At 43.7% G+C, this 25,346-nt stretch overlaps 1 protein-coding gene across 2 annotated transcripts in view; it reads right to left on the minus strand.

Annotated features, from left to right (window-relative positions):
- Positions 1-25,346, minus strand: part of pla1a (phospholipase A1 member A) — a 61,601-nt gene that overhangs the window by 29,100 nt on the left and 7,155 nt on the right. For both annotated transcript variants that reach the window (XM_078559983.1, XM_078559982.1), the window contains exons 3-6: positions 14,284-14,461; positions 13,042-13,150; positions 1,956-2,057; positions 1,121-1,213 (exon numbers count right to left, since the gene is read on the minus strand). In XM_078559983.1, coding sequence (XP_078416109.1) covers positions 1,121-1,213; positions 1,956-2,057; positions 13,042-13,150; positions 14,284-14,461 — 482 coding nt within the window. The remainder of the gene's footprint in view (positions 1-1,120; positions 1,214-1,955; positions 2,058-13,041; positions 13,151-14,283; positions 14,462-25,346) is intronic.

Consider the following 25,346-nt stretch of genomic DNA (forward strand, 5'->3'; position numbering starts at 1 on the left):
ACGACCACTACCATCTAGAAGGATAAGCAGATAGATGGGAACACCACCACCTGCAAGATCCCCCACACCCCAAGTCACTCACCATCCTGACTTGGAAATATATTGTCGTTCCTTCACTGTCACTGGGTCAAAATCCTGGAACTCCCTCCTTAACAGCACTGTGGGTGTACCTGCACCACATGGACTGCAGCGGTTCAAGAAGGCAGCTCACCACCACCTTCTCAAGGACAATTTGGGATGGGCAATAAATGCTGGCCTAGCCAATGATGCCCACATTTCATGAATGAATAAAAAAAATTCAAGGTTGCCTGGCTTTGTTGATGTAAACTGTACCTGCTTTAACTAAAGTGAAAACAAAATATATCAAAACCAATAAATTATACCACAACAGTGGAAAGATAATCTAAAATTTACTGTTGGCAATATTAATGGGGGAATGCTTATCGCATTTATATGTCATACTTTGTCTACAATTATAAATGGTTATCCAAATATACCTGGTGATTGTCTGTCAATATTGTTTCACATATGGAAAACTCTGGTGCATTATTTGCTGCTCTTATCCTCAATGTTGTTAATAATAGCAAATTAAGTAACCTGGACCTGACTTTTTTGACGTAGCATAGGCAGATGTTTACACCATACTAAAACATTTGGTGTATATTTAACATACAATTTTTTGTTATGTGCAGGGACAATGGAATTCTATGCCAAAGATGACAATTAACTTAAGAAGTATAATGTACATTGTAATATACTGGATTAATATACTGGAGTTTTGTTTCATTTGTCTCTGGGCAGGAGCAGGAAGAAACTTTGCAAAACTTTTCCTCAGGAAATAAAAGGGGTGGGTGGACGCATGACACTTTATTGACTAATTTTTTTTCCTTCGATGTTTTCTTATGTTCCAGTCAATGTGAAGTAAAAGAATTCCCAGAATAACCTTTAATGAAGTTTTGTATAATATTCATTAAAAATTGTAAAATCCAGTAATATGCAATATAATCATGTGTTCTTGAATCTATAAAATCCTTCAGGAATAACACTTCTTCTCAGTCTCATGTAACTGAATCAATCATTCTTATTTAGGAACGCAAAGTTTGGCAAAATAAAATATTACCTGAGGATAAAATGGGCCGAGTACAACCGGGTTGGTCTTTCCCACCATTCAGGTAGAAATCAATATGCCCAACTGGTTCAGAAATTCCAAAGCCTGTAAGTCACCAAAATCATACATGAATACTGGATTAGCTAGTGGCTAGAAAATGAGAGAAAGGAAACAGACACACACACCAGTAGTGAATATCAGGTTTTAGATAAAAGAAATGATATCAAAGATTGACAACTGAAATTTTACAATTATCTGCCTACTATACAGCGTTGGTTTTCTGTGTTGTATTCTGTAAATATCATTTATATCTGGAGTTGATGTTGCTGTTTGACAGCTTTGAAGCCTGAAATACCACTTTTATGGAAATATAGGTCTACAAACGCAGCGATGCAGTTTTTCAAGAGCTCATGATCTACAGAACATGGTTTGGATCGACCAAGAGTTGTTGGCCTCTATTTCCCTCTCGGCCACTTTAGTTACCACTGTTCCTGGGATTTTCTGGTGAAAGATGCTGGTGGGCCCAGGATAGCAGTGGTAAATGGTGTGGATGTGCAGAAAGGAAGGGACAAGATCATGTAGAAACCCCTGTTCCCTCCAGTCTTGCACACCATTCACTTACCTGAATGGAATGAAGATTGAATGGGTTCTCTAATTAATGAGCAATCCATTTAATCGGATTACCATACAGGTTGAAGGCAAATATGTACCCCAATTTCTTCTTTAACCAAAGATACTGCGGTTTTTGCTGTTGCATGTTCTGGCACCCAAACTTTCCTGATATGAAAAATGCTAAATGTGATCTAGGCTGTTCTGAGGGGAGGAGAACAGTATTTTTCATACTCACAATCAGAATCACTGTGAATGGCTTCAACAAAGATTGCATCACTAGGATCAAGACGCTCATTGACACTTGCCTTTGAAAACTTGGGTCCAGCGGGATCTAAACCTAAAAAGGAAAAATTAGGATAAGAATGAGATATTTTAAAAAGCTGGAGCTATTATTGTTTTTCCAGGTCCATGGGGAAAGGGCAAATATTTTAATTATATTTAATTACATTGAACGTACACAGAAGTTGGCCATTCAGCTTACAGGTCCATGTCAATGTTTATGCTCTGCTTTTGCTTACTCCCATCCATCTTTCATGTCACTGCATTGACTTATCCTTCTATTCCTTTCTTAGTTGTGTATATCTAGTTTTCCCTTAAATGCATCAATGCTAGTCACCTCAACTACTCCCTCTGGTAATGAGTTCCATATTCTAACCATCTCAAGAAGTTTTTCCTGAACTCCCTATTGGATTTATTAGTTACTATCTTATATTTATGATCCTTAGTTTTGGTCTCTCCCACAAGAGAAAACAACTTTACGTCCACTCTATCAGGCTGTTTCATGCTTAAGGACAACAGTGTCTGTCTCTGTGATAGGCTTTAGTGAACTGGCTGTTAAGATGTCTGCCTCCAGCGAGACAGCCTCATGGCATGGTCACATGACAACAGAAAGCCAGATGTGATATAAGACTGATTACATTTCAAGACCCAAACATTCCCCTTTTCACATCAAACAGAGGTACAAACATCCCCCTTTTCCTAGTGAACAAAAGATGCATTTGCACGCATGATCCTATGTGACTGTCAGTTACCCAAGTTACCCACTATACACCCATTATTCACATGCATTAATAACTGTTTGTTTTACTAGTCAGTCACTGCACATACATTGCATACATAGGGTGGAATTTTCCCATCCTGCCCGTGTCTGGTTTTGTGGCGGGTGGAATCGGAGAACCCAGCGGCAGGCAAAAAGTCAGAAATCCACTAGTGTGAAAATCCACTAGTTTGCAATTCTCCCGATGGTGGGTTAATGGTGGGTCAGTTATCCCACTGACTAATGGTGTGATCACCATTTGCATTCATTAACATCTCACAAATGCTCATTAAAGCAGCTGCTCGCCAGAATATTGTCAGGCCTTCCAATCTTGCGTAATGCCAGTGGGAAATTATGTCAGCCTCAAACCCATTTGAAGAGGGATATCATGTACAAGTCAGACCTCAGATTGCTCGTAACTTCGAGGTAAGTACAACATACATAGCCTACCTGCCATAGCAATGCGCCGGTCTTGTTACGATGAACGCCACATTGCTGGGCCTGTAGGGTTGGTTTGCTCCTGTTCTTTGCCTATGTTGTCCTGAAGAACATCACTGTGCTGTGGTACTCATGCAGGCCTCCACTTTCAGATAGTGACCAGCACTGCGGCCAGGGTTGGGGAGTGCAGGGATCTTCTACTCCCGGTGGCTGAGACTGTTGTCCACAAGGACACCACTGTGCAATGGTGGTCAGTGAGAACTGCACTTTCAGAAACTAGCACTTCAACTGGGGGTGGGCTATTAGGCAAGGGTGGGGATGATGAACATAAGGTGGGCAATGGGGAAGAAAGGCTGTTGAATGAAAGTGAGGGGAAGGGGAGAACATGAGGGGGGCAAATGGAAGGGAGGGCTGTGGAATGGCAGTGAAGGGGAAGGCAAACACGAGTGGGCCGTTCTGAGGTTGCCCTCTAATCTCTTGTTGCTGCAGGAGTGAGCAGGAGTCTGCTCAGAAAGAAAGGAGGAAGACGTCCTTGCGATGAAAGCCACCGAAAGCGAAAGGCTTCATTAGCACAGTTAAAGGGCTACTCAGAACTCAGTGGCTTCACATCACATTTGCTGCATCTCAAGAGTAACACATATGAATTTAGCATTTGGGAACACAGGCAATAGTGAAGGAGGCACAGCTGTATTATATATGATATTCCATCAATGAAGGCCGATCACCTGTTCACCAGATTTGACATTCCTAATGGGTCAAAGGGCATCCACTCATTGATCATGAGCAACTGATTGGTCATTATTATACCACATCAGATAATGGATCACAGAGCTAGGTAGGGTCACTCATCTCAATTAAAACTTAGCATCCCACACAGAGCACAAAATGTTACATATCGACAATATCATCTTGGTCACCTCAATGTATGTGTTAATGTCTCAGGGACAAGGTGGCATCAGCTACCATGCAAGTAGGGCAGGAAAACTTATGGACCCTTAACAGTTTCATCTTCTGAGCTTTACTTTCTTGCCCTTTGAATCATTACTGACTTCAATGTTTCCTTTCAGAGAGAAGGCAAAAGCACATATGGATTCAGGGCTCAATGCTGCCTTTGTCAGGGTCCTAATGCAATGGAGGAGGCGAATGAGGGAGAGGTGACATCATGCTCAGCTCCAGCAGGAGGCCACACCTGAGGGACATGGTCAAGCGGAACCAGAGCATGATCAGGAGGGTCAGGAGGAGAGACCCAGACAATGGGGGTGACTCACCAGACCTAGGGTTTATCATCCAAGAGTCTCCTATTTGCAAATGAGCGAGAGGCAATGCTGTACACCTCTGGGCTTGTCCCGAGCTTTGGTACATCACACATGCCACATTCTTCGTGAAGACCTGACACCATGTGGAGTTGCCAGTGGCTTTGAAGGTGACCATAGCGCTCAATTTCTTTGCCTCTATGTCTTTCCAAGGATTAACAGGGAACCTGTGCAGTATCTCTCAGTCCGCAACACATCAATGCATAAAGGAGGTCACAGATGCCCTTTACAGGAAGGCCCATCATTATGTCAGGTTTGCTCTGGATGAAGATAGCCAGGCTGCGAGATTCACCAGCTTCGCCGCCATCTCAGGCTTCCCAAGAGTGCAGGGTATAATAGACTGCACCCATGTGGCTATATGGGCTCCATGGCAGCAGCCCCTAATGTTTATAAACCACAAGGGCTATCATTCCATCAATGTACAACTGGTGTGTGATCGTCGGAAGCACATGATGCAAGTTTGCGCGCGGTACTCTGGGAGTTGCCATGAGTCCTACATCCTGAGTCACTCCCAGGTGCCTGAGATTTTCGAGGGACCATTACATCTGCAGGGATTGCTGCTTGGGGATAAGGGGTACCCACTGAAACGCTGACTGATGACACTGGTGCATCACTCTCATAGTCATTCTGAGCAGAGGTACAATGCTGCTCACAGCTTCACATGCTCCCCTATAGAGCAGACCAAAGGGCTTCTAAAGATGCGCTTCAGATGCTTGGACCACTCAGGTGGCTCACTCCTATACAGTCCCGGCAGGGTTTCCCGCATCATCACATTGTGTTATGCCCTTCACAATCTGGCAATGCAGAGAGGTGACCCCCTGCCAGGGGATGAACTGGAGGAGAATGAGAGCTCAATGGAAGATGAAGATCCGGAGGCCCAGGAACCTCAGAAGGCTGCTGAGGGTCAGTATGAGTGCGATCATGCCATGGAAGAAGGAAGACATGGGAGACTTGCCTGTGATAAGTTAATTGCTGACAGGTTCCAGGAAGAGTAAAGTAAGGACATATGGCCACATCTCTCCTAGCTCTCAATGCCATTCCCTTTCATCTCAGGGGATGTGCACTCACTTGCAGCGAGAACGAGTCCTGCATTCCCACTTCTGCGTTCTGGCCTGATGAATCACCAGGCCACGATCTTTGCTTTAGTCCGTGGGGCCCTGTGAGCGAGCTCACTCTGGGAACTGAGAGTCCATTTAAGGACAAGAGCGATGCGAGAGAAGACTTGAAGCCTTCATCACCATTCAATGATGCAAACACTGCTGCGACCGAAATGTGGACATGCCTTGTGATCTCCTCCTCCCGTGCATGTCTTGTCTTCTGACACTACCACTGAGGAGAGACAAATGCTGCTAGAATATCAATGCTGATGAGCTGCCCTCACTCAAAGGTGTTCCTTGAGGAAGGGTGAGAAATGCTTCCATCACACACTTCAAATGAAGATATAAACACATGTCCTGACATCACACAAGGTTGTGGAGACTATTTGTACTGAAGTTAGCATCACAGGGATGTTAATCTCACAGAGTAACACTATCACTGAATGGGAGGATGGTTGAACCTCGACATAAGAGGATTCCAAAGTACAAAATCACACCTTCAGTTGCCCAAAACATTCACATAACCATCAAATGTATTCAAAAAAATGCAATTTCTTTACATGTATAGCACATTCGTGACTCAAAAGTGACATCAATTTTTCTTAACTTTCCTAACTCTACCGCTACGCCTGGCTGCAGCCCCACCATCCGCAGCAGAGGTGGAGGCAGCCTGCTGACTGCTACGTCCTGATGTCTATGATGACCTTGGTGGATGTCCTCCGGTGGTCCGAGGCCTGGAGGGCCCCAGCCTGATAAGGGTCACCTGCTCAGGGGCAGAAGTGCCCTCGAAGGCCTTAGAAGCTGGAGTGGATGGGGTCATAGGCAGAAGGGGCTATGAATGGACGTACACCCTTGGGGTGTCCTCAGAGTAGGCCCCCTGGGGTGTCCAGATGACGCTCATCCCCTCTGTGGGTGCCTGAGGGCCCCGCTCTGACTCCCGCATGAGATGATGCATCTGGAGGGAGGTCAAGGTGCCTCGTCCCCATGTCGCCCACATCTTGATGGTGACCACCGGGGTGTGTGGCCATGAATTGCAGGGCCAAGCACAAATCTGGCAAAATCTGCTGGACCAAGGTCTCCATGGCGGTTGCCAGCCCTCCCGTGGTGACCTCGAGGCGTTTGCATGTCGGAGCCATGACATCAGACAGAATTTGGACGGGCTGAGTGACTGTCGAATCTCTGCCTGATGTCCCGCCGCCTGTCAATGCATCACCAGCATTGAGTTGGCGGCCACTTCCAGAGGCTCTTCATCTGACTTGGACTGAAGAGTTGCCTGGTCTCCAGCAGCCCTCCGAGTGCCAGAGACCTGGGCTGTCCTTGCCTCCGAATGCTGCGGGGACGTGTCAGTGAAGTGTTCTCCAGAAAATGAGCCTGAGCCTAACCTACAGCTATGCCCCACCGACATGTGTGTGTGTGTCTCTGAGCTGGTGGAGGGTGCATGTCAGCGTCATGACGGTTCTTCCAGAGCTTCGTCTTCACTGTGAATGTCAGGATTTGATGAAGTGATGGAGCTGTGATCCGTACTAGGTTGCTGGGAGAGGCTGATTTCTCCTTCCCTACAGGAGCGATCTCGTGTCCTCCCCAACCAGCTCGGCTGCTGCCACCTCGAGCTCAGTGAGGGCAATGATGTTGGCCATCCCTCCCCCGGTCTGCACTCTCCCACGCCTGTTGTGTGCCAGCTTGGCCTCTATGAAGAAGAAAGATAGGGATGTGATGAGAAGGGATGGAGCAGAGGTTGGGTGAGATGCATGTCCCCTGTGTGTGGTGAGCCCTCCCCAGTAGGGCCAGAGGATGGAGTGTGAGCAACATGATAGATGGGAGGGTGGTGATGTGAAAGTCTCCATTAGAGAATGAGTGTTGATATGTGTCCCCTGATAATGGTTGTATGAGATCTCTGAAGAGAGTAGCCGCTTGAGTGCATGATGCCAAGATGAGAGTTTGATATTGGAGGGAGTTGAAGGATGACTTACCCTGGCAGAGTGGATGAGGCCATTCGTCCTCTTCCTGCTCTGGATGGCATTTCAGGTGCAGTTGCCAGCCGTGCTGACCTGAGAGGTGAGGCTGGTGTGCTTCCTGCATGTTCCTTCCCTGGGACACAGGACATGCTTGTACGTCTGCACTTCTCTGATCAAAGCCTGGAGTACCTGGTGGGTAAAGCGGGGTGCTGCCTTCTCATTGAGGCTATCGGCCTTTGTCTTGTGGCTGGAAGACATCTCTGCATGTGTCCTGAAGACAGATGGGCTGGACAGAGTGGGACTGGCATTTAAATGTGGCAAATGTACCTTTGACCCTGCCAGCTGATGGCGGGTGGACAAATCAATTCCCAACCCACCAGGTGATTCAGACTGATACTCACCTGTGCATAATTAATAAGCTTCCAAGCACGGAATCAGGCGCGAGTTCCCGTCATTGCGGCAGGCGGGGTAGGTGCCACCGAAACCGCCCGCCACCGCACTTAGTTTCACTAATGGAAAATTCTGCCCATAGTTGTTAAACCATGCAGGTCACTTAATGTGTGCACATTGACATTGGCTGCTCATGTGGGTGATGTTCCTTGTCCGGAGAATGTCATTCCTGTGACACTTGTTGCGTTGGTAACTGTTGTTGTTCCATTGCAGTTGTTGGGGACACTTGGACCTCTGGGATTGATGGTAGTTCTGTACTTAGTACGGTTGGTGAGATCCCTTCTCCCTGACTGGCTGAATGCAGTGAAGGAACAGCTTCACTAGTTGATCGTAAATGCCTATGGTTGGGCCGGCATATTTGGTCATTCATGTCCATTACATACAATCGAGATGACAATCTCTCTACACACATCTCAGGTTTACACTTGGGCTGACTCCTGTTGAGAGAGTTGAGGGTTTGTACCCTGACTGGCTCCTCATGTTTTTTCATGGCTACATATTGATTCTTCAAGGAGTCTTTCAGGGTCGCAATGTCTTTGCCTGCCCTTTTGCCTGGCTGTATATCTGGTTGAATTTTTCAACTCCCTCCTTGAGTCGCCAACTGTGGAATTGCGGGTTATTCTTTCCTCCTGGTACCTTTGTGTTGTCTCTGAAATTTGTTTGTTCAGATCTTACACAGCTTGGTTCATTGAAGACTTCAGTCGATCTTGTGCTTTCAAAGGCATATACTCAGCTAGAATCTAGCCCTTTATATCTTCCAGTTCAGCTCTGATATATATATTTTCCTGTAGGACTGCTTCATTTACCATTGGCTCTGCATTTCATTGCACTAACGTGATCAGCAACCATCTTGTGGTTTACTTAAATATTGTCTCCCTCTTGCTGGAGTCTTTTGTTTCCCTCTCTCTGAGGTCTTTTCTCACCCTTTCTCTGTTGGCACCTTTAGGGTTACCAGCCCAAACTTTAGACTTGCTTCAGCTGAGATGAGTGGCTGTTGCATCCCATCTATAATTTCACCATCTGCTCTGGGGGTTTCGAACCCAGGCCCTCACAGCATGACCCTGGGTCTCTGGAATACCAGTCCAGTGACAATACCACAATGCTGCCACATCCCCATTCTAGAGAATCAAGCCTCAGCCTGTTTAATCCTTCCAGTAGGTATACCCTCTCAGTTCTGGTATCATCCTTCACAGAATCACAGAATCACAGAGTGCAAAGAGGACCTTCGGCCCATCGAATCTGCACCGACACGTGAGAAACACCTGACCTACCTACATAATCCCATTTACCAGCACCTGGCCCATAGCCTTGAATGTTATGACATGCCAAGTGCTCATCCAGGTACTTTTTAAAGGATGTGAGGCAACCCGCCTCCACCACCTTCCCAGGCAGCGCATTCCAGACCGTTACCACCCTCAGGGTAAAAAAGTTTTGCCTCACATTCCCCCTAAACCTCCTGCCCCTCACCTTGAACTTATGTCCCCTTGTGACTGACCCTTCAACAAAGGGGAACAGCTGCTCCCTATCCACCCTGTCCATGCCCGTCATAATTTTGTACACCTCGATCAGGTCGCCCCCTCAGTCTTCTCTGCTCCAACAAAAACAGCCCAAGTCTATCTAATCTCTCTTCATAACTTAAATGTTTCATCCCAGGCAACATCCTGGTGAATCTCCTCTGCACCCCCTCCAGTGCAATCACATCCTTCCTATAATGTGGCGACCAGAACTGCACACAGTACTCCAGCTGTGGCCTCACCAAGGTTCTATACCACTCCAACATGACCTCCCTACTTTTGTAATCTATGCCTCGATTGATAAAGGCAAGTGTCCCATATGCCTTTTTCACCACCCCGTTAACATGCCCCTCTGCCTTCAGAGATCTATGGACACACACGCCAAGGTCCCTTTGTTCCTCAGAACTTCCTAGTGTCATGCCATTCATTGAATACTTCCTTGTCAAATTACTCCTTCCAAAGTGTATCACTTCACACTTTTCAGGGTTAAATTCCATTTGCCACTTATCTGCCTGTTTGACCATCCCATCTATATCTTCCTGTAGCCCAAGACACTCAACCTCACTGTTAACCACCCAGCCAATCTTTGTGTCATCCGCAAACTTATTAATGCTACCCTCCACATAGTCATCTATGTCGTTTATATAAATGACAATTAATAGGGGACCCAGCACAGATCCCTGTGATACATCCCTGGACTCTAGCTTCCAGTCATTAAAGCTTCCTTCTGTCATCACCCTCTGTCTCCTACAACTAAGCCAATTTTGAATCCACCTTATCAAATTACCCTGTATCCCATGTGCATTTGCCTTCTTTATAAGTCTCCCATGTTGGACCTTGTCAAAGGCTTTGCTGAAATCCATATAAACTACATCAACTGCACTACCCTCATCTACACACCTGGTCACCTCCTCAAAAAATTCAATCAAATTTGTTAGGCATGACCTCCCTCTGACAAAGCCATGCTGACTATCCCTGATCAAACCTTGCCTCTTCAAGCAGAGATAGGTTCTCTCCTTCAGAATTTTCTCCAATAGTTTCCCTACCACTGACATGAGACTCACTGGCCTGTAGTTCCCTGGCTTATCTCTACAATCCTTCTTAAATAGCGGAACCACATTAGCTGTTCTCCAGTGCTCTGGCACCTCCCCTGTGACCAGAGAGGAATTAAAAATTTGGGTCAGAGCCCTGCGATCTCCTCTCTTGCCTCCCTCAGCAGTCTGGGACACAAATCATCCGGACCGGGAGACTTGTCCACTTTTAAGCCTGCCAACACCTCCAATACCTTGTCACTCCCTACATTAATTTTATTATATAATCCTTGTAAATTTTTTTTGCACCTTCTCTGTTGCCTCTATATCCTTTTCTAACATGCAGACCAAAACATGCAGTTATGGTGACCAAAATAACTGAATAACTCAGGGTATATTTTGGACTGAATAATATTGTTTACTCTTGAAACATAAATCGGATACCAAAAAGATTTTTAAAGAAAAATTTGTTTTATCCACTTAAACTCTGTTTATGATGCTGAGCAATTAACTATTAAGGTTACAATAGTTTTCGGAGATTTTTAAAAATCTCTAAACAGAACCGTGTATTGTTATATTCTAACATTTAAATTACAACACTTAATGCTTCAAGACACTTTATAGTACCAGTTAAGTCAAGCTTTATTTACCCTAAAAAGTGAACAGCACAGCTGTATAGCAACCGTTCTTTCAGCCCTACAGAGACTATTAAGGTCCCAATATGGCAGGCAGGAAGTGTGCCAACAATTACATTGGGTGCAGATAAATGAGAGGCAATCTTTATCCACACCTGAAGCAGGCATTAGGCCCTTTGCATATGGAAACAAGAGGCCTAATGCAAGTGTGAGTCTCTCTCTCCAAGATTACTTTGCTCTGAGGGAGCCTTCATCATGGACAGCACGTGGGAAAATTGGCACTAGGGATCACCTACCAGCCAAAAAGTTAATTAATTTTGCTGAATGTGGTTCTGGATGGAGAACAAAAGCTCCTCCTAACCCCCATTACAGAAAGTGATCACAGTCAGCCTCCTCCCATCCCCATCTTCCTTGCTATCCAATCCTTCCGTCCGCACCACTCCTAAACACCCATTACCATAGCTCCTGACTCCTCCATCACTGTCATTCCTAACCCTGGTGATCCCCGACACTGACTCCTGTGAGACCAGACAGTGACCCTGTGACTCCTGACACTAACCCTTGCAACTCCAGGGGGAGAATTTTCTTCCCGTCCGGGGTTGGGGGGGGTTGGTTGGGTGGGAGCGGGTGCGGGTGCGGGTGCGGGTGCGGGTGGGGCTGCCCAGCCAACTAAGGCCCGCCCAGTGTGACGCGCACCCGGAAGTGCTCCCTATGCCAATGGGAGGATTAGGCTGAGTGGGGGCCTGCGCTCTTTCATGCATGCGTGGGAAAGAGTGCAGAAATCTCTCTGAGGCAGATCAGTTTGAGTTTCAAAAATCTTAATAAAGAAAATAAAAATTTAGAACATGTCCCCTCATGTGAAAGTGTCACATGAGCTGGGACATGTCTATGAATTTTAATGAAAATCTTTATTTCACATATAAATCATTCATGAAACCTCACCCTGCCCATGGATGAGGTTTCATGAAAAATGCAAAGGCCGCCTGGGCTCTTCGCCTGCCCGCCAACCTTAAGGTTAGACGGGCAGCTATGTTAAGTGGTTTAATTAATTTTTAAATGGCCTTAATAGGCCTTTGACAGTTCCACGGGCGCGCAGCCGACTCCAGTGTGTAGAAAATTGGAATGAGGCGTGGTGACGTCGGGACGCACGCCTGACGTCACCACACGTCATTTTACGCATCGACAAGCGGGCCCCGCCCACGCTTGCCGAGCCGAAGATTCTGGTCCAGGCCCCAACTCCTGTGATCCCCAATTCCCAGCTGCATGTTACCTCGCCCCCGAATTCTTGGATCTCTGATACCTGGCCCTGCATTCCCTCAGCCATCCCCAACCCTTGACCCAATCCAATCCAACACAACTGATGGGCCAACTTACCTACTGACCTCAAGGCCCCTGATCTTTGCCAGTGGGCTGTTATATTGAACCGGCTGTTTTATAATGAGGCCCGAGCTGCAATATCTCTGATTCTGAGCCTCAGATCTCATCATTCTTGCATAGGGGAAGGAACTTGCACCCCCACGTTCTCAAGGATAGATAGACCCAAAATTCTTAGCCATTATCTGATCATTTATCTCATTGCTATTTGTAGTAACTTGCATTGTGCAAATTGTCGCAACTGCCTACATTACAGCAGTGTCTACAATTCAAAACTAACTTATTGGATGTCAAGCACTTTACTATGTCCCAAAGATGTGAACAGCCTAAAGACCATACTTTTCCTTTTCAATTTTTTTGTACAGAAATATGTACCTGTAATCTGAACAAAATATGAAATGAGGAAAAAATGGAATTAGTGAGTGACATATTTTCTCGCTAGAAAAGGATTAAACAGATTTTCCATGTACAAATTTACCTGTGATCCGTCCAAGTTTTCCTTTGAAAATATGACCCACAATTCCAGCCACATGCGCCCCCAGACTGATTCCAATCAAATGGAAAGAGTCTTTTGTGCTTCCATGTGCCTGAAAATATAGATATGGTTAATTTATATTTCATCATTTGAACAGGAATATTATGTTTATGAAATTTATGAGGATCTTTATAACTTTGCTGTATGCTGACAATAGCTTATATTTAATGTAGAAAATGCCCTAGGCTGTTCAAGTAGGAGAAAATAATGTTGAGGATCAATAAAGTTAGTGAAGATGACCAGAAATGTTTTAAGTATGTAGATTGTGAGGTAGAGGTGCTTAAGGTGTTACACTCAGTGGGGCTGAAAGCTGTGCTACTGATGATGGAATAGAGAGAAGAAGCGATATGTAGGAAGCCTGGATTAGAGGATTGAAATGTATAGAATGAGATGTAATGATAGAGGAGGCTGCAGAGGTAAGACATGTACCATGGGAGGGACAAGATAGTGAATTGAATACCTTAGGGAATGGGGAAGTTGGATTTTTGTTTCCATCGAAACACAATTGCTAAAGTGAAAAGTGAGGGTAAGTTAGGGTTGGAAGTTTGCATAGGATTTGATGTGTGACCTAGAGAGGAAAGACAGCAAGCAACTAACAAAATATTTTACTCAACTATAAAGTTTTGATGCACAGGAGAAAATATATGACATTTTATTGTAGCTCTAAGTAAAGTCAGTGCAAGAACACCTTTGTATTTACTGTAAATACAAATATACTTCTAGCTGGATCAATATATATCGCTGAATGTGTCAGAGATCAAAGTTATAAACCAATCATCATGCAGGCTATTGCTGTAAGTTTTATCTTAAAGGAAATAGATAATAATCTTGAAGTCATTTAGCAGGAACGGTGCGGGTAGGCGAGGGCAAGTTGGCTTGTGTGGGGGTGGTGTTCGTTTTCAATATGTACCTGTCCTCATCATTTTCACTGGCTTGACTTAAGGCACAGGAAGGCTGTCTGCCCCAGAGAAGTAGGAGCCTAATTTAAATCACAGTGCCATGTCCTGATGATGTCATTGGAACATACATGCCATTGTACCTACAAACCTACACTCACCAGCATTTGATGCAGTACTTTGGTTTCAGTATGGGATTCAGTAGTTGATGATTTTTAAAAATGGTGTTAACATAGCTGCTTAGCTTGGAGGTTACACGTTCAGTTAACATATTTATTCGGATACTTACGATAAAGTTTGCTATAAGGGTAGAAATCTTAAATCCTAGCAGAGCAGAATTCTGCACTGCACTGTGATATACAGCTGTCGAACCAATAATCCAATCGACAATAACAACATTCACATCCATTGCACTAATCAATTCTTTTGCCAGGGTGTCAACCCAAGAAGGCTTGCTGCCCGTCATCCTCAAAAAAAGACAAAATGAGAAAATAATGAAACAACATTGTAAAAATGTTCAAACACCTCACAAGTTAACCTGAAATTATATGTTGCACCACTAATGAGTAAACCCTCAAGGCATTTATCTGAATGGCTTTCTCCGCTATTTTAACTGGGGTGTAAATCTGTTTGAAATAATGAGGATAACGCTTCTGCTGAGGGAGGCATTCCAGACAAGTTGTGATAAATTTCTATGCCTCACTATTCCACTGTGCAATTTTTGAGCTACAGAGTTCTTTCAAAGTAAATTTCTCCTCTTTTCTCCTTTTGTAAATAAGTTGCCATTCTTCATCTAAAAATGGACCATAATTTGTTGTCAAAATAATAGAGACTAATGGCACTATCATTATTTTTGCACAAATGGTACAGTACCTTGAGATGAGTGGCAGATGCGTGGTTAAAATCAAATGTACAAAAGTTGCTGCCCTAGTTGTGCCTCTCCACTTTTAACTTCATGCAAATGGCATCTTGCTATTTGTCTCACCATTGAAATGAATTGAATGCCATGAAGTTGCTGCATTTGTGTGATAGATAAGAACTAAACTCACCACAAAAAGTTAAGCCAATCCATTTCAATCTGAGTATTCTTTCTAACAATGTGGTGGGTTAATTACTGCTGGTCAACCTCTTAGGCAGTGAAAATTAACTATTACAATAATGGAGTCTGTTATGGTCCTGGACCAGACCTCCAAGTTCTTGGTATGATCTGGTTCGGGACCTGTAATGTTTTGTTTAAAGTAGACAAAGTTTGAAATTCAAGACACTTACTAAGAGAATAAAAAGCCACAAGATTCCACTGGTTGTGAACAAACAAAATAAACTTTACTATACAAGGTCAGAAAGATAAAATAATTTACAATATCTACTTTATACGCTAACATTCAGGGTTAATATGAGATACATGTGAATTAACAGGCAAGCTGTGGTTGAACACACCACATTGTACAATAAATAGTAAATGCATAAGGAAGATCCCACAGATTTCTCAGAAGCACAGACCTCAGTAAACACTGTGAGCCAATCAATCTTGTTGAAATTCTATCTCTTTCACAAAAGATTCCAGCCTTCACTTTCAAAGATCTAGCCTTGGAATTCTCTCCAACAGTCACCCTAACTCGGACTGCCTCAATGGCTGCAACACCTCACAGGGTTTCAGTCTCGTCTCCCGAGACTCCGTTCTCCTGGATTTCCAAGTCTGCACTCCAGCACCAACTCACAAGCACAGCTTCAACTCGTCAGCCGCGCCGAGCAGAAACTACTGCTTCAAAGAGGTGCCTTTGCCCCAACAGCCCAAAGCACAGAGTCACCAACTTTCTGCTGCCTTCTTCAATCTCCAGGTGAGCCCTCGTTACTTAAACTCTGCCAACCCCAGCTCTTTTATTTCTGGAAGCCTCTGTAATTACTCCTCTCTTTCTTTCTCAGGCCTCTCCCTGTCCCCTGTTTGGGTCCCTGCCTGGAACTCTTCTTTTGGGATCTCTCCCTTCCCCCTCTCCCTGCCTCCTGTCTGGGACTCCTCTTTTGGGACCTCTCCCTGTCCCCTCTCCCGTCTCCTGTCTGGGATTCTTCTTAATTATCACTCTCCTCTCCCAGTCACACAATCCAGTTTTTGCACTGTTTTGTTTTCTTTCCTTCACACAGGCAGTGCAGTCAGGATGCCAGATTGTGCGTGCGCTGCCCACTCTGTCCCGCGTATGTGCACAACTCCCAAGGCCTATCGGGACTTGGAGCTCCTGAACCATGCTCACTGATAAGGTAAGTTTGGATCTCGTAATAAGTCTCATTACCTCAGGTTTAAATTGTTCGAGCGTTGTAAAGTTTTAAATGTTAAATTTTGTTTTCCATATTACTTTTCCTTTCTGTCTTTTTTTTTCTCTCTCTCTTTCCAATCTTTATTTCCCTCCCCTTAGTTCTCTTTCTCTACCTGAATTGACATCAAATCCACACATTCTAATTTACACTTTCTACTCAGTTTTCACAATCCTTCAACCTGATTTGGTGGAGAAGATACACAGTTCTTGTCCTGTTCACTCAGGATTCAGTATTCCTTCACTGGGTCATTATCAGCTCACACACTTTCAGCAGTTTGTCATGCAAAAAATTAAAAAACCTAAACATATAAGGGCAACTCTAACTAACAACAAATTATGGCCCATTCAGTTTGGTAAAGATGTCCCACAATCATCAGACTTGCAAACCCCAATGTCTCATAAATCAAGAGACAGATTTTTTAAAGAGGTATAAAAATCATGTATAGCTTTTTTTTAAACATAAACTAACAATAGATTGACAGTCGGCTTATAGGACTTAGTTAATCTCTAACAGGACAGAGCTCTTTACAAAACCAAGATTACTACACCTGACCTTTACAAAAAACTTCTTAAAAATCATACCCGTTTTCTTGGTATGATTATGGCTATTCAATTTGTTCACTCTCTTGCATGCTCCCCATAGCCCTGTAACGTTCTCTTTTTCAAGTATGTATGCAATAGAGAAACTTACTCCTTTCTCTCCCATCACTCTCGATACAAAGGTTAAATGATTGCCTTACACACAGTACTGAGACATCTTGCAGAAGAAACATGCACATATTGCATACCAGAACTGGAGTTGGACCAAGCAGGAGTCAGATGGAATACATGGAGACATGGGGAGCTCAGATATTTAAAGCCTGTAGTGTCAGAGTGAGGAGAAAATGAGGGAGGGGAGAGCTGACCTTAGTTTGATGGTCAAGGAATGTTGTTGCTCTGTGCTACGTGTGGTGAGCTACTGAGGTCAAAACTAACGCCTAGCGTTCTAAAAGCTGAATAGGGGAAACAGAGGATGGTGAGGAACCAAGTCCCAGAGTAAGAGTCAGTGCTCATGGACTGATCCATCTCCCATTATAACCCTGAATATGCCTGGCAATGCTGGGAATTTCAGTAAGAGCTGGGCAGTCAAATAAAGGCACAATGCAAAATAGGACAAGATGGAAATCCTTGTGAGAGGCATCTTTTTTCACTCAGGCTCCAGGCCCCACACCTGATTTCCTCTGCAGTCAGCTCTCTGGCATCTAGGTGCATGCACGGCTATGATCGATTGGATGCACAAGGGCAGTAGGATTGTTAAAAATCTTGACTTATCAGAGCCTTCTTGTGAGATCATGAATGAGGCTGAACTTGACTGAGAAATTATGTCTTTTGTAATTAATTTGTGAGAATTGGCATGTCTGAGTCTTTCCTATGGATAACTCCTTGCTCAACCAAGAAATGGGATGGTTCAATAGATGATATCAGGTTTTCCTCCAGCCGAGGCTGAACGCTTAATTTCTATGGCATAGAAATATCCAGCAGAGTTTAAACAAATACAAATTCTGGAAATCAAACTCATGATCTGAATGAGTAAACCACACAAACTACTTCAAGTAACATACAAACCGATCCAGTAACTTTTATCATGAGATCTTTTACACCCATTTGAGAGAACAGATGGGACATTAATTTAATGAAAGACTGTACCTCCAACAGTGCAGCACACCCATGGTACTACCTTAGGTTTTTGGAGTGAGTGTTGAGCCTTGTTATGATTTCCATAGAAACTGATAAGTTTTAAAACAATATTCGAACTTCTAGTGACTTTTTGAAAGGATCACCCGACAAGATTTCAAGTTTTAGGTTTTACTGTAACAAACTAAAAGCAACATTAAGTAAACACTATTTCGGTAGGCATTTTAATAATCTAAATTACAGACAATCTCCCTCCATGGACATTCTTTAATCTGTCCCTTAAGTGCACACTCTATTCTCCCTCAACCAGTCCAAAGTGATTCTTAGCTCAGGTATACAAATAGTCATTTGGCAGTACAGAACTTGAGTATTGCTGAAAAAAGAGACATGTCAAAGCTTTTTGTCTTGCACTCATCAGGACACTTCACAAGAATACCAATATAAGGGAAAAACAACAATTTATTCTGTATGAGAAGAGAGTGCTGATTGGTTGGAAAGTGGACTCTGATTGGTAGAGGTTTTGCCATGGGGAATGCACCAGTGATGGTGACTGACAATTAACTGCCAAACATTGTTTGAAATTTAAACCAGGCTGCTTGACCCTGATTGGTCAAAGCATTGCCCTGAGGAATCAGTGAGCGAATGGCTGTCACTTTTTTTTTTAATTGAAACAGGCGCAATGTGCATATGTTCTTTCTGTCTGCAAAGAACACAGCCCTGTGTATTAATATATGTAGCTTACAGTACACACCAATGTGCCACACTGTGAGACCGACTGACAATCTTAAATTGGTTGTCAGTGTAATTCTTAGCGCACTGAGGATTATTTAATAAATGTTGTCCAATCACAGAATCATATCTAATGTTGGACGCTGTGTTTTGAGTTTTGCAAGCATGGGCTGGTTGGATACAGTCTGTACCTTGCCCGTTGTGAACAGCGGCTGGGACATGCTGTTTGATACGATCCGCCAGTCTTTGGGACGTACGGCCTACATACCTAGCATCACACTGGCACTGAAATTCATATACCACAACACTCATTTGTGTGATAGGCAGAGTATCTTTTTGGCTTGACGGCAGCACCCTGTTAGTGGTGAATACCACTTGTGTTACTACTGCTTCACCCGATAGGTGACAGGTAGCTTCACCTGTTGTTCAAATTTTTGAGGTACCTTGCCCTTCCAGGGTAACCTAGGTAGACTGGACACTTTTCAGGGCTAAAAGTGATTGCATTAAGCCTGTTCATGAGGTTGTGTGATATACAGGGCAAAATGATCTGATCAGGGTAGCCATTATCCTGCAGGATGTCTTTTTCAGCATCAAGCTTGCATGGTGAGCAAATGGCTTGGGCCCTATTTACAAGGTTGCTGATAAGAGCAATCTTATAGAAATCTGACAGGGGATTCTCTACCACAAGCCTACCTTCACTGGTCAATATATGTGTTGGGATTCTTACAGTTCCACGTGCTATATGATTGGTCTTATTGGCAACCTTGTAAATTGGGCCCAAGCCATTTGCTCACCGTGCAAACTTGATGTTGAAATAGGGCGCATCAAAGGCATCCTGCAAGATAATGGCTACCCTGGTCAGATCATTTCACATTGTATATCACACAAACTCATGAACGGGCCAAAGGTCGTCACTTTCGGCCTTGAAAAGTACCCGTCTACTTCAGATTACCCTGGAAGGGCAAGGCATCTCAAAAATTTGAGCAACAGGTGAAGCTACTTGTTTCATGCTGCTGCCAAGCTGTAGCAACATGAGTGGTATTCACCACTATCAGGATGCTGCCGCCAAGCCAAAAAGACATTCTGCCTATCATACAAATGAATAATGTGGTATATGACTTTCAGTGCCAGCGTGATGCTAGGTATGTGGGCCGCACATTCCAAAGCTGGCAGATTGTATCAAGCAGCATGTCCCAGCTGCTCTTCACAGCAGGCAAGGTACAGACCATGCCCATAAGAACATAAGATATAGGACCAGGAGTTCCTATTTGGACCATTCGGCCCCTCGAGCCTGCTCCACCATTTAAGATCATGGCTGATCTACTTGTGTTTTGATTTCCACATTCCCATCTAACCCTGATAACCTTTGATTCCCTTGCCTAACAAGAATCCACCTACCTCTGCCTTAAAAATATTCAATGACCCCACCTCCACCACCTTCTGAGGCAGAGAGTTCCAAAGTCGCACAACCCTCTGAGAGAAAAAAAATTTCCTCATCTCTGTCCTAAAAGGGTGACCTCTAATTTTAAAACAGTGCCCCCTTGTTCTGGACTCACTCACAAGAGGAAACATCCTTTTGATGTCTACATTGTCAAGGCCATTCAGGATCTTGTATACTTCAATCAAATCACCCCTCACTTTTCTAAACTCCAGACAAGCCCAGTCTGTCCAACCTTTCCTCATAAGACAACCCACTCATTCCAGGTATCAATCTAGTAAATCTCCTTTGAACGACCTCCAATGCATTTATATCCCTCCTTAAATGAGGAGACCAAAACTGCGCACAGTATTCGAGGTACAGTCTCGCCAATACCCTGTATAACTGAAGCATAACATCCTTACTTTTATGTTCAATCCCTCTCGTAATAAAAGAATAGCATTCCATTAGCCTTCTTAATTACTTGCTGTACCTGCATACTAACTTTTTGTGACCCATGTACTAGAACACTTAGATCCCTCTGCACCTCAGGATTATGCAGCTGTTCTCCGTTTAAGTGATACTCTGCTTTTTTGTTCTTCCTGCCAAAGTGAACGATTTCACATTTTCCCACATTAAACTCCATTTGCCAGATTTTTGCCCACTCACTCAACCTATCTATATCCATCTGCAAGCTCCTCATGTCCTCTGCACAACATACTTTCCTACCTTTGTGTCATCTACAAATTTAGCTACCATGTCTTCACTCTCCTCATCTAAGTCACTGATGTAAATCATAAAAAGTTGAGGCCCCAGTACAGGCCCCTGTGGATTCCACTCGTCACATCCTACCAATCAGAAAAAGACCCATTTATGCATACTCTCTCCTTTCTGCCAGCCAACCAATCTGTTATCCATGCTAATATGTTACCTCCTACACCATGTGCTTTTATTTCCTGCAATAATCTTTGATCTTATTAAATGCCTTCTGGGAATCCAAGTCTACAGGCTTAGCTTTATCCATTGCGCATGTTACTCCTTCAACAAACTCCAACAAATTGGTTAAACATGATTTTCCTTTTATCAAATCATGCTGACTTTTCCCTATTGACTTGAGCCCTTCTAAGTGCCCCGCTATAACCTCCTTAATGATTGATTCTAATAACTTCCCCATGACAGACGTCAAGCTAACTGGCCTATAGCTTCCTGTTTTCTGCCTCCCTCCCTTCTTGAATAGAGGGATTATATTTGCTACTTTACAATCTGATGGAACCTTTCCAGAATCTAGCGAATTTTGGAAAATAAACACCAGCACATTGACTACCTCATTTAAGACCCTAGGGTGTAGTTCATTGGGACCCAGAGACTTGTCAGCCCGCAGCTCCATCAATTTGCTCAGTACCATTTCCCTAGTGATTTCAATTTCACCAAGTTCTTTTCTCCCATTCACCTCCTGATTTGCAGCTATTACTGGAATGTTTTTTGTATCCTCTATAGTGAACACAGAAGTGAAATATTTGTTCATTTCTTCTGCCGTTTCCTTATTATCTACTATTAACTCCCCACTGTCACTCTCTGGAGGACCAGCACTCACCTTACTTACTCTTTTCCTTTTTAAGTATCTGTAGAAACTCTTGCTATCTGATTTTACATTTCTAGCTAGCTTCCTCTCATACTCTAGTTTCTCTCTCCTGATTAATCTTTTAGCCATTCTCTGCCGTTCTTTATATTCTGTCCAATCATCTGTCCTACCACTCATCTTTGCGGAGTTGTATGCTTTTTCCTTAACTTTGATGCTTTCCTTAGCTTCTTTAGTTAACCATGGATGGTGGGTCCTCCCCTTAGAATTTTTCTTTATAGTAGGAATGTACTTATTCTGAATACTCTGAACTATCCACTTAAATGTCTGCCACTGCTTCTCTGTTGATCTATCCTCTAGCCTAGTTTCCCAGTTCATCTCAGCTAGCTTAGCTTTCATCCCCACATAGCTGCCCTTATTTAAGTTTAAGATACTAGTCTTAGACCCACTCTTCTCCCTTTCAAACTGGATGTAAAATTCGATCATATTGTGGTAGTTGCTACCTAAGGGTGCCTTTACTCTGGGGTCATTAATTAATCCTACCACATTACACAATACCAAGTCTAATATAGCCTGTTCTCTGGTTGGTTCCAGAACATGCTGCTCTAAGAAACTATCTCGAAAGCATTTTAAGAACTCTTCATACAAGCTATTATTGCCAATTTGATTTTTCCAGTTTACGTGTAGATTAAAATCACCCATGATTATTGCCGTCCCTTTATCACAAGGACACAATATTTTCTCTTGGATACTTTGTCCTACATTGTGGCTACTGTAGACCAATCCCACTAATGACATTTTTCCCCTACGATTCCTCATCTTCACCCAAACCGATTTTACATCCTGATTTCCTGAACCAAGGTCATTTCTAATTATTGCACCAATGCCCTCTTTGATTAACACTGCTACCTCTCTACCTTTACCTAGCTTACCTAGAAATGTCATGTACCCCTCAATATTAAGGGCCCACTCTTTGTTGTCCTGTAGCCACATCTCTGTAATTGCTATCAGATCATATTTATTTACTTCAATGTGGGCCATCAATTCATTTAATTTTTTATAAATGCTACGTGCATTCAGATAGAGCGCCTTCAGTTTTGTCTTTTTGTTACCTTTGTAAAATCTAGTCCTGACTGTTGATGTATTCTTAGGTTTTTTTCTCTCTGCCATTCCTTCCTGCCATTCTCTGACCCTCATTTCTCATATTACTATTTTAATCCCCTGTCTTGATTCTACACCTTGAATTGCTACCTCTACCCAAGCTTGATCCCTTACCCTTCTTGCAGCCTGTGCTTGCAAAACTCAAAAAACAGTGCCCAATATTAGATGTAATTTCATGTTTGGACAACATTTGCTAAATAATCCTCAGTGTGCTAAGAATTATGGTGACAACCAATTTAAGATTGTCAGTTGGGCTTACAGTATGGTGCATTTGCATGTACTGGAAGCTACATATATTAATACACAGGACCCTGTTCTTTGCAGACAGAACATGTACAACATTGTGCCTGTTTCAGCTAAACAAGTGACAGCCATTCGCTGACTCATTCCTCAGGGCAATGCATTGACCAATAAGGGTCAAGCTGCTTGGCAGCTAACTGTCAGTCACCATCACTGGTGCATTCTCCATGGCAATCCCTTTACCAATCAGAGTCCACTTGCCAACCAATCAGCATTCTCTTCTCATACAATATGAATTGTTGTTTTCACCTTATATTGGTATTCTTGCAAAATGTCCTGATGAGTGCAAGACAAAAAGTTTTGACAGGTCTCTTTTTTCAGCAATACTCAGATTCTTGGCTCCCAAGAGCTTACTTTTTTCTTTTCCTTTCTCAGCCGGGTCACTCCTATTCCATGAACTGACTTTCAAAGGGAGGGACAAATGGAAGATTCTTCTCTGTAGCTAAAGCTAGGTGAATCTTCCCATTTTGTTTGAATCCTCACAAACCTGATCTCTTCAATCTGATCATGAGCTTCCACCCACATTCTTGCATGGTGAACCATGTGGACTTGTTATTTCTAGCTCTCTGCTCGCTCTCTCTTGGATCCTTGCAGACAGAACTATGGGATTCAGGGAAATCTTTAGGATAACATTGTAATTCTATCCTACATTGGCTTCCTATGCACTCTTCCACTCTCAAAATCCAACTCCATGCTAACGTGAATCACATGGACCTTATATCCACGGAAAAATGCTGATTTGCTATTTTTTAGACCACCAACTTTATTATATCTTGGAATTAAATAGACAGTTTAAAGTATTGCTGTTCACAACTTGATATTCTTCACATCTCCCTGGGACTTGGAGACTAACAGTCTATCCACTGTCATCACAGCTGCCCAGGTCATTGTTTACATGTGTGAATATTCCACATCTTCTTCCCTGTAAAACAACCTGCGCTTCCCTTTAATCTTCAACAATCACGCCAACCAGGTTTGATGTCAACAGAATTCAGAATAGGTCACATGACCTCCTTCTTTCCTTCATTTCTTTAGATTGAAGACAGTATTTATACATAAAAATAAGTGTCTTGTACATCTTTATACATTTAAAACATAACAATCTTATAATTTGTATTAATTCACATTTGTAACAGCCCACAGCTTCTGACTCAGGGCAGAATATTCTGTGCCTCAGGCGTATTTGGGCGTGTGAGCGGACAATATGATGAGAAGGCCAAAAATTGGTTTCACCGGCATCGTGAAACCAGTTTGCATCATCTGCTCTGCCCATTAATGGCGGATTGCGTTTCCTGCTGTTGGATGTCAGGAACCTCATTGTAATACATCTGCATATCATTATAAGGCTGTCTGCTGGAATCACCCCCCACGCTGGATCATCCACACATGTCGACAGCAAAACACACAGGAGCAGAACACGTCTTGACAAGTGTGACGTGCAGAAGTCGGGACTTACTGTCAGGGCCTTACTCACATCGCGGATATCCAAAAAGCAGAAGATGCTGGAGCCCAACTGCAACAGGACCCTGGAGGAATGTCTATGGCATGCTGGGTGGATTCTCATGGACATGGCTCCACCGCAAAGCAGCTCACGGAAGTTAGAAAGTCACCATCGAGGGCCTGTTCTCAACGGGTGATGGCCGAGGGGGAGGAGGGGAAGATCCAGCTGTGTTTGGGAGGGGGACATGTACCGGTGGTGGGAGAGGAAGGTCTAGGAGCAACTGGGAGAGGGAGAGGTGTCAGGGTGGGGAGGGAGGGTGAGGTAGGGAGGGGGTGAACAAAGGTGTTGGGGGGGTTTGAGGTAGGGAGGGGGGTTGAACTTGTCAGGGGTGAGTTAGGGAGGGGGAGAGCAAACATATGAACATACAAACAAGGAGGAGGAGGAGTAGGCCATTCAGCCCCTCGAACCTGCGCTGCCATTTAATAAGATCATGGCTGATCTGATAGTAACCTGAAATCTGCATCTCACCTACCGCCGATAACATATCGCCCCCTTGCTTACCAAGAATCTATCCACCTCTGCCTTAAAAATATTCAAAGTCTCTGCTTCCACCACCTTTTCAGGAAGAGAGTTCCAAAGACTCACGACCCTCTGAGTGAAGACATTTCACTTAATCTCCATTTTAAATGGGCGACCCCTTATTTTTAAACAGTGACCCTAGTTCTAGATTCTCCCACAAGAG

Source organism: Cetorhinus maximus, chromosome 16 (assembly GCF_964194155.1).
Source record: "Cetorhinus maximus chromosome 16, sCetMax3.hap1.1, whole genome shotgun sequence".
Taxonomy (NCBI): Eukaryota; Metazoa; Chordata; class Chondrichthyes; order Lamniformes; family Cetorhinidae; genus Cetorhinus; species Cetorhinus maximus.